The 16554-nt window shown below is 35.0% G+C and overlaps 1 protein-coding gene across 2 annotated transcripts in view; it reads right to left on the reverse strand.

The window, feature by feature from the left end:
• POF1B (POF1B actin binding protein) overlaps window positions 1–16554 on the reverse strand; it is a 94019-nt gene that overhangs the window by 1708 nt on the left and 75757 nt on the right. Inside the window, exons 13-16 of one of the 2 annotated variants that reach the window (XM_032258702.1) lie at window positions 16296–16415; window positions 14505–14633; window positions 13586–13668; window positions 2804–2918 (exon numbers count right to left, since the gene is read on the reverse strand). In XM_032258702.1, the coding sequence (XP_032114593.1) occupies window positions 2804–2918; window positions 13586–13668; window positions 14505–14633; window positions 16296–16415 (447 nt within the window). Of the gene's footprint in view, window positions 1–2794; window positions 2919–13585; window positions 13669–14504; window positions 14634–16295; window positions 16416–16554 lie in introns of those variants that run through there. The other variant, XM_032258701.1, reaches the window with a different exon arrangement.

Raw genomic sequence — 16554 nt, forward strand, 5'->3', positions numbered from 1 at the left:
TTTTCAATGAAACAACGATTTGTCTTTCTAACTTTAGTCATGGCATGTTTCAAATGATGTTAAGCAAGAGGGAAGGAGAATTTTAGTAGATATCCTCCTTAGTAATATTTAGAGTTTAAATATGTCCAATCATCTCTGTTAATAAATATGGATTTTCATCTGTGAATGCACTTGAATATATTTTGACCTTGCTCCCAGTAAGTATAGAATCTTCAAATATCAATTTTGATTTTTACAGCTGCATATTTTTAATGGAGAGAGTAGTAGTGCCACTATTCTGTAGACCCTTTATTTGGCAGATCTTCATATTGCCACCTCTGAGGTACATGTGGCTAGGGTTAGTAGCAGCAATTGCTTCTCAGTCTTTTTTTTTTTTTTTTTTTTGAGACGGAGTTTCGCTCTTGTTACCCAGGCTGGAGTGCAATGGCACGATCTCGGCTCACCGCAACCTCCGCCTCCCGGGTTCAGGCAATTCTCCTGCCCCAGCCTCCTGAGTCGCTGGGATTACAGGCACGCGCCACCATGCCCAGCTAATTTTTTGTATTTTTACTAGAGTCGGGGTTTCACCATGTTGACCAGGATGGTCTCGATCTCTTGACCTCGTGATCCACCCGCCTCGGCCTCCCACAGTGCTGGGATTACAGGCTTGAGCCACCGCGCCTGGCCTCTGCTTCTCAGTCTTAACTTTTGACATCAAATTATCTTTGAGTAGCAAATTTAAAATTCTATGGGTTGATAATTAGTAATAAGTAGTTTTTAGTTAAGTAATGACCTAACAAAAACAACATTTCAGAGTTTAAATGCAGTTATTTTTACTTTGGGATTACTAAACATTGGTTGCTTTCATTGATGATAACAACCATATTTAAAAGATTGATGGCTAGATTGTAGTTAAAGAAGGGCTTCAGATCTGAAGAAACTTTTTGAATTTTTTTGTTGACACAAATATTTGAGCTTGTTTAAAAGTTATTTAACAATTTTATTAACTATACATGTGAAATGTAATTTTTAAATATTTTTCAAAAGGTTCTGCAGAATACTTGATTGATATTTGTATAGCTGAACATGCATATACAACCATCTCCCAGAAAAAGAAACAGAACATTATTAGGACCCTTGAATCCCTCCTTATGCTTCCTTTCAAACAGCATCCCCACAAGGATAATCATTTCTTTATTTAATATCCATAGATTTAGTTTTGCCTACTTTAGTACCTCAGTAGTTTGACAAGTAGATAATTTTATTAGAAGAAAGCAAAGGCTGTCATTTTCACAATGTTTTAAGTCAGATCTGTACACAGGTTTGAGAACTAGGATCCTCAATCTTTTATGTGTCTATTTCACCAGAAGGATATCACCCATTCTTATGATCCCTACCAGTGTCTTACTATTAGAAGCTCTTGCACCAGTGTAGGAATGTATAATTAGGAAAAAATCCCAAGAGCATTCTGTTCTGTTAGCATAGTTTTTTAACCTCAACATTATTAGAGGCTGGATAATTCTTTGTGGGGGAGACTGTCCTGCACATTGTAGTATGTTCAGCAGCATCCTAGTTCTCTACCCACTAGATGCCAATAATACCCACCCCTCTGGTTTTGAAAACAAAAATGTCTCTAGCCATTGCTAAATGTCCCCTAAGGCACAAAATTGCTGCTAGAGAGAGCAACTGTGCTAGCGAATATATAGTTGGACTTTGGTATCCATGGGTTCCCCAACAATGATGAGTTGAATATATTCAAGAAAAAAATTGTTTCTGTACTGAACATGTACAGACTTTTTTTTTTACCATTAATACCTCCTAAACAATACACTATAACACTTAATTAGAATTTGCATTGAATTAGATATTGTATTGTAAGGGATCTAGAAATGACAAAGTATACAGTAAGATGTGCATAGGTTAAAGGCAAATATGCCATTCTGTACAAGGGACTTGAGCATCTACAGATTTTGATATCTGCAGGGAATCCTGGAACCAATCTCTCATGGATATTGAGGGACAACTATATATCCCCTGTTTGATGATCATTACTTTAAAAGTTAATAGAGCAATGTGTAAAAGTTTAGAGAAGTAGCTCTCAGTCCTTTATAAGAAGGTTTCAATACTCAGTCCTCTTAGCAATGTATTGGACCACTTAGAAAGATGCTAAGGTCCATGTCACCTGGCCATCTTGGAGGATGTTGTAGAAGGTAGAGCAAATATTGGAGTATATGATGTTTAAAGTACTTTTCAGCAGCCTTACTATAATGGTGGGATTTAAAACTGGAGGTTTTTACAGTTTAGGGAGGAAACTAGAAACATGTCTTCTTTCAAAATCCTAATATATATATATATATATATATATAATCCACAGGAATAAGTACCACATACAAGATTGCAAGACAAATTCTATTGAAACATGCCTCTTCTCCATTTTTCACTTCCCTTAATAATTGTCTCTGACACTTGCTACCTGCTTTAAAAAAAGGGAAACCTTTTTGGAAAATTTGAATGGAACCCATTCAATAACTAGCGAGATAGGCAAGAAAAGAAATAAAATTAGCATATTGCTAATGTTAATCTTCTTCCTTTTATGGGGCAAAAATTATATTTAATTTATTGTACCTTAAATAATCAATTATATTGCCCCATGTATGAATCTTTCCAAAGTTTCTTAATTCCCACTATATATCAATAATGGAAACAGAAAATCTCAAGAGAAAAAAATACTCAAAGTTTTTAGTTCATTTGGTATTTTACCTCAATTTTAAAAGGCTGTACATATATAGTCAAAATAGGGCTAAAAATACTCAAGTTAACTTACACAAGTGTATTTGTCTTCTGTTTTCTCAATCACAATAGTCTGTGTTTCACTACCTGGTGGTATATATTCATAGTCGTCATACAGGAGGCCTAGAATTGGATATTGTGTCCTGTACCTGTAAACAAGAACAGAGTTGGTTTACGGGCTGCATGAGAAAATAACTTTCATTCCTTTTTAGTCACTCCTAGTGATTGCCCTTATTAAGCCAATTTGGCTCTGAATGACTTTTAACTGTTTCTGAAAAAAGAAAACAAAACTATTTAAATGGGCAAAGATTGACAACCATTGTTTTCAAGAAAATAAAGTAGAGGGACTTCTGTTCTGGCTGTGATGGACCACTGGCAGCACAGGACAGTGACCCCAGAAAAGGAAAGCAAATGATACAGGCCCTACAAGTGCCTAGCTCTCTGCCTGGAGAGATTTTCATGGCCACAGGATAAGGAAAAGGAAGCCAAACAGATTCCAGCAGTTTTACCAAGATGAGGTGATAAAAGAGTAAGTATAGGCAAAGGCACCCAGAGTTTGTGGGGCAGAGTACCAGACAGAAGAGAGCTACATAGATAGAGAGAGGTCAGGACAGTTGTAGAGGCTTTCCCAAGAGTCTGGGTGAGTACCAATCAGTGTGCCTATATGGGAAGAGGCTACCAAGACTTAGGAAATAACGACCAGAAAGGAGCAGCCTGGCAATTATTGGAGCTCTCATAGGGATGGTAATATTTTGTGTTCCACTAACCAAACCAGAGTGAAAACTCTCCTGATGTAGAGGCCATAAGATAGATGCCACAGAATATTGCCTTAGTAGTGGGATAAAATTAGCCTTAAAATACAGGTTATTCTCACACTGTTTAAAAGCAAGGCTTGAATGTACTAAATTGTTTCCAAGTAATTTCATCTCAGAGCAAAACCCCAAATATTTTAAGTAATACCCTAGCCAAAATCGAAAACTCAACAATGTAAAATCATAATTCATGGCATTCAATAAAAAATGAATAGTCATACAATGGACGACGTGATTAATAATGAAGAGAAATATAAATTAGGAGAAACAGACCAAGAAACAATACTGATAAAAAAAATGAATAGGCAAATGTGCATCTATTAGAAATATACAAAATATGCAATGTATATTCAAGAAGTTAGCGGAAAGGATGAGCACAATGAGGAGACAAATAGAGAATATAAAAAAGATCCACATTGGACTTCTAAAGATTAAAAAAATTAGATGGTACTAATTGCAGATTAGGCACTACATTAAAAAAAGGTCAATACATTTGAATACATTAAGAGAAATAATCCATAAAAGAAAACTGAAAAAAATGAACACAGCATGAGATAACTGTGGAAAATATCAAATGTCCTTATATATGTATAATTAAAGTCCTGCAGGATTGGCAGGAGAGAAAAATAATAGAAGATACAGTGACCATATTATTTTCAAATGTGATGAAAAACTATAAACACATGTATTCAAGAAGCTCAGTGAACGTGAAAAAAAGAAACACGAAGATAACTACAGAGGCACATCATTATCAAATTGCTGAAAACCAGTGAAAGAGAATCTTAAAAAGAGCTTCAGAGAAGAAAGGACATTACTCAAAGAGCAAAAATCATACGATTAACAAAAAACTTCTTCTCAGTCACAATGAAAGTCAGAAGACAGAAGAGCAACATTGTTAAAGTACATTTAAAAAAAAATGACTGGCTTACTCATCTATACACAACAAAAATATTTTTGAATAATGAAGAATTGATAAAGACTGTTTTCAGACTTAAAAGGCCAAAAGCAGTCTTCACCAGAAAAGAAGCATAAGTTTTAACATCAATGTTAAAAGAAGTTTTTAAGGCAAAGGGAAAATGATATAAGATAGAAATTTGAATTTAATCAAAGTACATAGTACTAGAAAAGATAAATATGTAGGTAAATTTAAAACATTGTTTTTCTTATTGTTCATATTTATTTAAAATATAATTGACTGTTGAAAACAAAAATAATAATGTATTTGGGGGCTAATAACATATGTAAAAGAAAATATGTATAATAAAAATAGTAAAAGTCATATTAGTCATATGAAGGGGAAATGGAAATTTACTATTACAATGTTGTTATGCTACATGTGATGGGATATAATATTATTGGAAAGTAGGCAGTGTCACTTAAAGAAGAATGCTATATACCCTACAGCAATCAAAAGAAAGAAGTACACCTAATCAGCTAATAAAATAGGTTAAATACAACATGAAGAAATAATTAATGCAAAAGAAGAGAGGAAAAGGGAAAGAAAGAAAATGTGAGATAAATATGAAACAAAGAGCAAGATGGTAAATTTAAGTCTATCCATATAGGTATGTATGACCTAAACACTCCAATTAAAAAGCAATGATTGTGAAATGAGATTAAAAACTCAAGACCCAACTACATATGCTATTTAAACATACAGTCCTTAACACTTTAAATACAAGCAAACTAATAGATTAGTGTAAGAGAATGGAAACATATGTACCATGCAATTTCTAATCAAAAGAAAGTTGGAGTCGTTATATTAATATTAGATGAAGTAGCCTTCAGAACAAGAAGCATAATGCAGATAAAGGGTGATTTTATAATGATAAAGGTGTCAATTCATTAACAAAATGTAGCATTCCTAAATGTTCATTCATCCATAGAACATAACAATCCTAGATGTTTATGTACCTCCCAGCAGAAACTCAAATAACATGAAGCAAATTCTGATAGAACTGAAAGGAGACATAAGCAAATCCACAATTAGGGCTGGAGATGTTGGCATGCCTTTCAAGACAATTGATATAAGTAGAAAGAAAATAAGTAAATACATAGATTAAATCCCCAAATATGTGGAAACCAAAAAAATACAAATCTAAAACACCCATAGATCCAAGTCAAAATTAAAAGGGAAATTAGAAAATATTTTGAACGAAATGAAAAGGAAAATATAACTGATCAAACTTGTGGGATGCAGCTAAAATAGTGCTGAAGTAGAAATTTACAGCATCAAATATTATATTATGAAAGAAGAATCATCATCTAAACTTAGTGTCCTATGTTTCTAGGTTTTGAAGCTGGAAAAGAAACAGAAACAGAAAAGTAAGTGGAAAATAACATAAGAAAAAACAAATATAGGAGAAGAAATTACTGAAATAGGAAACAAACAGTACAGGGAAATCAATTAAATTGAACCTGATTCTTCAAGAATATCACTAAAATTGACATAACTCTAGTCAGACTGACAGCAAAGAAAGAGAACATACAGTTTACCAGTATCAAGAAGGGGATATCGCTATAGGTCCCACAGTCTTTGAAAGAATAATAAAGAAATATTATGGTAAATTTATGCCAAAAACCTGAGGATTTAGATGAAATGCACAAATTCCTTGAGAGACACAAACTACAAAAGCTCACTCAAGAAGAAATAGATAATCTGAATAAGTATAGGCCAAGTTTTAAAATTGAATTTACAATTAGATCCTTTCACACAGAGCCAACTCCAGTCAAGGATGGCTTTATTAGTTAACTCTATCAAAAAAATTAACAAATAAATAATATCAATCTTACATAAACTCTTTCAAAATATAAAATGGTAGTGCATTCTTCTCAACTCATTTTAGGAGATCAGCATTACTCTGATGACAAAGCAGAGGCATCATGAGAAAAGAAATGTACATACTACATTTGTACAGACTACATAGTGTACAGGCTACGTAGTGAATACAGGTGTCAGATCCTTAACAAAATTTTAGCAAATTGGATCTAGCAATTTATGAAAAGGATATTACATTAATCCAGCAGGATTTATCCCAGTAACAAAAGGTTGGTTTAATATTCAAAATTCAATAATTTATCATTTTAACAGCTCAAACAATAAAAACTTATGTTCGGGTGTGGGATTTCAAGAATGAAGGAGTAAGGAATTTGACAGACCCTCTCTACAAAAAAACAATGTTTCAATTATTTCACTAGCGAAAGTAGTATATTTTTTAAAAATTAATCATTTAAAGTCTCTGGAACTCATTTAAGGGAGGACAACGAATAGAAAAATATTCAAGAAAATCTACTAAATCTTGTTAACAACATTGAAAGTCTATGATATTTGAGCCATGACCTGCTTCATCCAACTACCTCCCACCCTTCAACTCATGTTTCTGGAAAGAGTGGTTGAGAAGTTGTACTCTCTTCCTCTACCCTGTCCCCTACTTATAGAATGGAAACTATACCACACATGGCATGCTGAAAATATTGGGTTCCAGATCAACCCCACCCAACATATTCCTTGGTCAGAGATTCTACAATGAGAGGAGCAAGCCAAGAAGACCACGGGCTGCCACCTCCCCTCAATGCCCACTGACAGAACAGTGATTGTTACTGGAAAAAGTGGATGCCTGCCCCAGTTTGGTGCAATGGCACAGGGATTCCTCCCAGGTTGAAAGGTAGTGATATGGTTTAGCTGTGTCCTCAACAAAATCTCAACTTGAATTATATCTCCCAGAATTTCCACATGTTGTGGGAGGGACCCAGGGGAAGGTAAGTGAATCATGGAGGACTGTCTTTCTCATGGTATTCTCTTGATAATGAATAAGTCTCATGAGATCTGATGGTTTTATCAAGGATTTCTGCTTTGGCATCTTTCTCATTTTCTCTTGCCACCACCACCTAAGAAGTGCCTTTCACTTCCCGCCATTATCCTGAGATGTCCTCAACCATGTGGAACTGTAAGTTTAATTAAACCTCTCTTTGTTCTCAATTTCGGGAATATGTTTATCAGCAGCATGAAAACGAACTAATACAGGTAGTCTATAAATACAAATGCTCTGCAGCTCTGTGTGATGGGACTGACTTCATTTGAAACAGATAATATAAAAATCCGTGTCTAAGAATATTGCTGAAAATAATGGTGGACTTGGTGGAGAGCAATTAAGAGGAGGCTGGAAGCTCTAGAATACAAGCAAAATGGCAAAGCAGCTTGAAGAGAAATAGGGAAAGAGATGGCCAAAAAGAGCCCTCCTGGGATCATAGTCATTTATGGGAGTCAAGAAGGCTATGCACATGTCCTAGGCCACAACCACTCAGGCACATGCAAAGCAGAAAGTGGGGGAAGAAATGAAAGCATTCCACAACCTGGACAGACCATCAACACAGGTAACATGACTCATTGGCTTAAATGTAACCTGTAACAAACTGTTGAACAAAAAGCTGCTCTGGCCCAGGGACAATTCCTGGGAAATGGAGCTAAAAATAAAATCAGGTTCATACATGGCAGTCTGGGCAACCATGTGCATGCCCAAGGCTGCAATCTTTCATGTGCAATTAGGGAGGGAGCCTCCAATACACTAGTCTCTGGCTGAATGTGGGACAAAAAAATACAAATATCCTGAACTGTGATGGCAGCTCCCAAGCCACACATATATCCTATAGTGTAAAATTATAACTGGGTAAGGTGTCATAAACACAACTTTTTACCACTAAGTGGCTTATTCAAGCCCAGGAGCCAAGTCCATTCTGGACCTTAGGGTAGCCTCCATTGATCACTGGTACTCCATCCACGTTTCATTTGTTAGATGATCTGGGTCATGGGGCTCTCTCAGGCAGAGACTGGGTCTAGCAGACACCCTCACCCTTCCTGGACAGGCCCTGCAGAGGGAGGCATGCCCTGCTTCTGCACTGGCCTATGAACTCACACCTCACACTCAGTGTACTGAGATTGGGAGCTCCTCCCCAAATTGAGTTCTGGTGAAAATCTCAACTCAGAACTCCTGAGCTCTGTGCTGTAATCTTGGGGCATTGGAATCATATCAGTGGCTTTGTCCTTTGCCTCCTTGGGGTCAGGTACTTGTGCTGAGGGAGCTGAAGTTCCCAGGCTGTGGGGAAAGCACTCCAGCAGGGCCACTGGCAAAACAGTCAGGCATAGCAGTGGAGTCTGTGCTGTGTGAACACACTTGCAGAATCAGCCAGGCAAGAGCCTTGGAGGGATTGTGGACAGGAGGACATGCAGAACAGATGTGTCCAGAGAGCCTTGGGTGATGGGTGCCTATGGCTGCATTTTGTTGCAGCTGCTCCACATGTAAAACCCCCTGGGGTCCATGTAGACTAGAGCTCTGTCTTTGTCTATTCTTTGGGCAGATCCCCTTGACAACTGAAATGACAGCAAGAGTTATGGGATCTCTTGTAGCTAGGATGCCAGAGGTTCATGGTGAGAGTGGAGTGCCCTGCTGTCACTTCACTCACCCATTCCTTAGGAAGTTTTCAGGACCAGGAACTAATCCTGGTGCTTGGCACACCCATGCAGTTTTCCCAGCTTTCTCTCTATTCAGCCTTAGTATCTGTGTAACCTATCAAATCTCAGTAATTTCTCTCCAAAGATCTGTTTGAAGTACCAACAGATAGTGGAGAATTCACTGGTTCATTTATTGGACATTTTGGTCTCTTTTTTTTTTACTTTTTATTCTTTTTTATTGCATTTTAGGTTTGGAGGTACATGTGAAGAACATGCAAGATTGTTGCATAGGTACACACGTGGCAGTGTGATTTGCTGCCTTCCTCCCCTTCACCTATATCTGGCATTTCTCTTGTGGTGGGAGAAGTGCTTCCTGGATGTGTCTATTTGGTCATCTTGTCCCTCCCTCCAGAAACTACTTTCAAAGAGGACCAGATGGTGTATTTAGAAGACAAAGACTTCAAAGAAGCTATAATATATTCATAGTGCTGGGCACAGTGGCTCATGCCTGTAACCCTAACACTTTGAGAGGCCATCAAGGGATGATTGCTTGAGACTGGGAATTTGAGACCAGCCTGGGCAACATAGTGAGAAAACAAAGAACTTAAAAAAACATGCTTAAGGAAGTAATGGAAGATGATCTCAGTGAAAATGTGTAACAACCTCCAGAAATGCTCTATGCCATAAAAGAAGAAGAAAACCTGGCAGAAAAATTCAAAATTAACTTTATCAGAATGTTCAAAATTAATAAAGTTTTATAGCAATCAGAGAGCATTTATTTAGGAAAAATAGTTAAATCTTGGTTAAATCAACAAGCTTTGTGGCATTTCAAATAGTCCTATTCACATCTGTGTCTCTCCAACTCTGCAATAGAATTTTAAAACAATCTTGGTAAAAGCCAGCAGCAGCCTGACTGTCACTAGAAGAAAAAACAAGGTTAGACATCCTTCAAAACCATATTGTCATTATTATTATTGTCATTGTTTGATTTGTCTGTTGACAAATTAAATTTAAATTTAATTAAATTTTTTAAAGACTTGACTTGTCACTTAACCAATTTGAAAATCCTTTTTCATGGAAACATTTGTCAAAAATCATGTGTAGAAATTGTTTAATATCACAACTACCTGAAGTGGCTGCAATGGTTCAGGCAGACAAGAAATTGACCAAAAATGGTAAATGGAAAAACTAAGTTATAAATTGTACATAGTGGGCTTTGAAAGTTGTTATATGTTCCTGGGAATCTAGAAAGCCACAAGTATGTGTAGGGCTATGTACAAGCTCAGGGCTGTACACATGTGAAGGAAAAACCTGAGAAAACCCTGAGCCCTCATTACTGGCTAACCTTAAAACTCTGTGTAAACAGGAACTGGGGGCTAAGGACGAGCTATAAATTGCCTACCAGAACACTGGAGATGTGTCCAGACATAAAAAGCTTCTCAGTGAAAACTAGGATACTTACTAGTTTCGTGTTTGTAATGAAAACTCCGTTTTAAATGTCAACTGACCACTAAGATAAATGAGCAGAGACTTCACTGACCACATATGAAAATAATACAGACTTCACAGAATTAGATCAGAAAAGTTACTAAACAAAAGACAATAACATCAACAGCAAACAATAGCAACAACGAACACCTTGGCAGGAGGGAGTATCTAATTTCCAGAGTTACCACATTATATTATTTTCAATGTCAAGTTTTCAATAAAAATCATAAGACATGCAAAGAAACAAGAAAATACTGCCTATAATGGGAAAAATCGCTTGACACTGTCCATTAAGAAGCCAGATGTTATATTTACATAGCCTTTAAATTAGCTATTTTAAATATGTTCAAAGAATTAAAGAAACCATGCCTAAAGAACTAAAGGAAAGGATGAGAGTTGTTCCTTATTGAATAAAGAACATTATTAAAGAAAGAGAAATTACTTTTAAGAGAAACTACAGTAATTCTGAGGTCAAAAAGATAACTAGATTTTAAAATATCTCAGCAGCCGATGTGAGCAGATGGAAGAAAGAATCAACAAATAGTGAAGACGGTCCATTGAGTTTATCTAGTCTGAGGAACAGAAAGAAAAAAGAATGAAGAAAAATAAACAGAACCTCAGATAACTGTGAGATACCATAAACAGAACATTCTGTTTGTATGGGAACATGCAAATATACATTCTGTTCTGTTTATGGGAACTCCACAAGGAGAGGGAGGAAGGTGGAAGGAATAATAGCTGAAGAAATGTCTGAAAACTTTCCAAATTTGATTAAAAATATCAATCTGCACATCAAAGAAGCTCAACAAACTCCAAATAGTGAAAAAACACGAGAGCTCCGAATCTTGACACTTAATAATCAAACTGTCAAAGGCCATAGAAAAAAAGAATCTTGAAAGCAGTAAGAAAGAAATATGTAAGGGGGATCCTTAATTAAAAATTATCGGTTGATTTCTCATCAGAAATTATAGAGGCCGGAAGGCAATGGGATGATATATTTAAAGTAACAACAACAAAAAAATCACTATCACCTGAGAATTATTTTATCCAGCAAAACCATTCTTCAAACATGAAGGAAAAGTAATATATTCCCATACAAACAACAACTCAGATAATTTGTCACTACAAACCTGTTTTACAAGAAATACTAAGGGGAGTCCTACAAGAAATACTAAAGTGAGTCCTTCAGGTTGAAATTAAAGGACTCTAGACAGCATCCCAAATCCGTATGAAGAAATAAATATCACCAGTAAAGATAACTATACAGGGAAATATTAATTAATTAAATTTCTGGGGTAAACCTAAGGAGAAAAATTCAAAAAATATAATAATAAGTAATGAAAACGAAATTACAATGCGACTGTAGAAAATATTTTACACAGAAGAAGGCAGGAATGGAGGAACAGAAGAAAAAACATATAATACATAGAAACAAATATCAAAATAGCTAATGTAAATCCTAACCTATAAATTACATTAAATGTAAGTGCATTAAACATTCCAACTAAAAGCAGAGATTGTCAGAATGTAAAAGAAATACAACTATTTGTGGTTTATAAGAGTCAAAATTTAGATTCAAATAAACAAATAGGTCAAAAATGAAAGGACAAAAAATTTTATATCATACAATTAGTAACCAGAAGAGAATTTATATTAATACAAGACAAAATACACATGAGTGTAAATATTTATGACCTTGGCTTAGTCAATAGCTTTTTTGCATATAATACCAAAAGCACAAGCAGGAAAAAAGATGAATTAGATTTTTTCTATATTAAATACTTATGCTGCATATTATACTCTCAATATAGTGAAAAGACAACTTATGTAATTAATGAAAATATTTGCAAATCTTGCCTCTGATAAGGGACTTATATGAGAACATGTAAAAATTTCTTGCAATTCAACTATAAAAAGACAACCCACTTAAAAAATAGAAAAGGTATTTCAATGGACATTTCTTCAAATAAGATTTATAAATGGCCAATAAGCACATGAAAAATTGCTAAACAACATTAGTTATTAGGGAAATACAAATCAATACTCCAAATGGATATCACTTCCCACCACCTAGGACATTCATAATCCAAGAGATGAATAACAGCAAATGGATGGGGAGAAAGTGGAACCCTCAATACACTACTGGTGGGAATGCATGATGGTGCTTTTGCTTTGGAAAACAGTATGGCAATCCCTTAAACGTAGAGTTGCCATGTGACCTATCAGTCCCACTCTTAGGCATATACTCAAAAGAAATGAATACATGTACCTTACACACTTGCACACAGATGATCACAGCAGCATTATTCACAATAGCCAAAAATTGAAAACAACCCAAATGTCCAATTGATCAATCGATAAATAAAATGTATAACCATACAATTGGATATTATTTAGCAAAAAAAAGGAACAAAGTCTTGACACATGCTAAATCATGGTTGCATCCTGCAAACATTATGCTAAACGAAAATAATCCAGACACCAAGGACTACATATTTTATTATTTCATTTATATGAAATATCAAAAATAGACTTCTTCTGAACGTATTCATAATTACTTTCTATTTGGTTTTGCTAAATGGCTGGAATGTAATCTGTGGTCATATTGTTACCATGAGGGTAGACCTTACCTGATTATGATGTCTACACAGGAAAGAGCAGAGCCAAGATATAAAGAAAGACAGATTTATAAAGGCATATTTTGAATACAAAAATCCATCTGGATTCCAAGTAATCCCACTTAAGTGAATTTAAAAAGTCCCAGTTTACGTTGGGTCTCTTGTCACATGCAATAGAAAGAGTCCTAACTAATGTGGTTCTATAAAAACAATTATTTGTTTTTCAGTTCCAAAGTAATTAAGATATTGTAAATTCAGGAAAAACGTGCTTCAGAATTTTTTTGACCACAATAGTAATGTCTTTTTGTGAATATTCATTCTTCAATAGAATAATTGACCAGTAGAAAAGGCCAAACCCTGTCTAGTATGTATATATCAGTTAAACATGCAATAACTTGGATTATATGATCATCATTTTCATATTCAAATTTCATTTAAAAATACATTACTTTTTAGTGGTAATAGTAGTCCTTCCACCAGTGGAGGGTTGGTTATGAGATGAGTATATTTCTTGCCGCAACTTTGAGAGTTCCTTACAAATAAAAGATAATATAATCATTTGAAGGAAAGTAGAATGACATAAGAAGTATATTTAATCATTTAGCAAGGTTACTAACAATAAATACATCCCCTCCTTTTTACTCCTTTTTAGCCTTGAGGTAATAATGTTCTAATCCCACTTGCTGAATATCATCTAGTGTTGCTTTGCAATACCTAATAAGTTATATTATATGTCTGTGCAGGAACCTGCAACTGATACAGGATATCTAAATTTGGAGGTTAACTTGAGATTGAATGGGCATGGTTGTCAAGATGAGGATGTGAAAGTTTTTGCTCTGAAAAGCCTTAAAATTATGTCCATAGAAGAAAAGTATTGAAACTTCAATATATAAGCAGATATAGTTTCCTAACAGAGAGTTTATCAATGAATGTTACTACAGGCACCATTTGCTCCATAATAGCAATACAATATTACTCATAATTTTTAATAATTCCTTCAGTACCTATTGAATGCCATATCATGGGCTACAGCCTACAGATACAAGGAGGAATATAACACATGCTTCAATGAAGCATCTCATAACATATTAAGGAGGTCACAGTCTACTGGGAATTTCACTGCTAATGAAATATAAAATCAATGTCTTAAAATATTAAATGTACAACAGCACTAACTTTTTGCTTCCATTCTTTCATTTGAATTGTTTATCCTGAAATATGTATATTCTACTTCCTCACTTGCACAAATTTTATTTCATGAAATAAAGTGAGTCCTGCATATGTGTCCTTTTCTAGTCCATGGGAAGTATTTATCCCACAGTTCTAAGTTGTATTGCTTTTCTCCACCCCCACCCCTTCCTTTTATACCTCTGACTGACGCTTTATAAGAGAATCCTTCTCTTCCAGCAAGCTTGTCAGTTCATGAAGCTTAAATTGGAAGTCACTACAACTTCCGTCTCTCTTTGAAACATCTTTCTGGTACTGGTTTAATTGGGACTAAGGATTTAAAAAGAATAAGTATTATTACAATCTTCATTTACAAAACATGTAACTGAATTCCAGGGAGGTTAAGTGACACAAACTCACACAGCTAGTTATGAAATGAAAGTGAAATGCCAATAGTCATAAACTTTTACAGAATTCCATGAGTATGTGATATGAATTGAAATGCCAATTACAAATTTCTCCTTTTTTTAAGGTGCCTTTGCTATGTAGTACTAAACATTATTTATGTAACAGTTTTAGGCCGCAAGATTTAAAGTAAAGCTAAGAAAACAGACAATTTAGATTCCTTAAATTACTAATTAAGGAAATTATAATATCAATAACTACTATTACATTCTGATTTTCAGTTTACAAAATATTCCTCCTGCATGAATTATCACAGTTTTCACAGCAGCCCTGTGAAACAAGCATTATTATTATTATTATCATTATTATTATTTTGACACGGAGTCCTGCTCTGTCTCCCAGGCTGGAGTACAGCAGTGGCATGATCTCGGCTCACTGCAACCTCTGCCTCCTGGATTCAGGTGATTCTTCTGCCTCAGCCTCCTGAGTAGCTGGGACTACAGGTGCGTGCCCCCACGCCTGACTAATTTGTGTGTGTGTGTGTGTGTGTGTGTGTTTTTTTAGTACAGACAGTATTTCACCATATTGGCCAGGCTGATCTCGAACTCCTCACCTCTTGATTCACCTGCCTCGGCCTCCCAAAGTGCTGGGATTACGGGCGTGAACCACCACGCCCAGACATAAGCATTGTTATAATCTTCATTTACAAAACAGAGAATGGGCTCCAGAGAGATTAAATGACACCTCCACACAGGAACATAGCTGCAACTCCAAGACAGGTCTTCTACTACAAATCTTGTCCATTTCCCTCTTTAACTCATATGTGTCTAGGTTAGGTTGAAGTACTATCAGTAATGTTAGGATGGAAAAGAAATCAGTGAAAGAAATCTGCTAGAAGTACTGGTAGGTTTTTAAAAGAAATTATATTTTGTTTCATTTTGATTTTTGGTAAAAATTATACAGTGATATTTGGAGGGACAAATATGTGATTATTTTGTTTATTAAAATATTTATGTATATTTTACTACATTTAGGAATCAGGAAATTAAGGATTAGATTAAGTAAATTCAACCTAGAATTACAAGATAAGGCAATATATACTTACAAATATCATCTTAATTTTGATGTCAATTATAGATACATAAAACTTAACATTGTTTTTATCCTCATGCTTGACAAAGTCCTTGCTATTTATCATCCCTCAATATTAAGTGAGAATTTTTACAAATCTAGCTGTGGCTCTGCTGGGTAATCTCAAATATTGCTTTTGCCTGCATAAACATGCTTTAGGCAAAATCATAAAGAGTCCTCCACTTATCCCAAAAAATAAATTAATAGAAACCAAAACACTGAAATGAATGTCTTCTTTTATTTTCCTAGAAGAGATTAAGCTGAACTAGAAAATAATTTAATGATCATATTTTAGATACAGTAATGTGTATTTAAAACAAAGGGATCCATGACATATTTCTAAAACTCTACCTACAGCTAATTTTTTCTTGTAGCTCTAAACTTGAAGCCATCATTATGTTGCTAGAAAGTTTGTGTTGACCTGTGTATTTATGCAATGTATTAAGATCAACATACCCTCAGTCTGCAGATCTCTCTATCTTTCTCCATTCTCAAGTTTTTTACCATCTCCGTGTAATGGTTGCCAATCTCATCCATTTTAGCCTGCAGCATTGGCCCTGTGCAAGTCTCAGAAACCTATAGAAGGCAAAATAACTATCTGTAATTGGATTGTTTTGAGGAAAATACATATTATATTACAGGGATTATTATTAGATGAAAATTACATGATTAAGACATTGAAATAATGCAAGCGATTTTCAGGAACTGCATTATA

The sequence above is a fragment of the Sapajus apella genome, unplaced genomic scaffold (assembly GCF_009761245.1).
Source record: "Sapajus apella isolate SASKATOON/1434 unplaced genomic scaffold, GSC_monkey_1.0 scaffold104, whole genome shotgun sequence".
Lineage (NCBI taxonomy): Eukaryota > Metazoa > Chordata > Mammalia > Primates > Cebidae > Sapajus > Sapajus apella.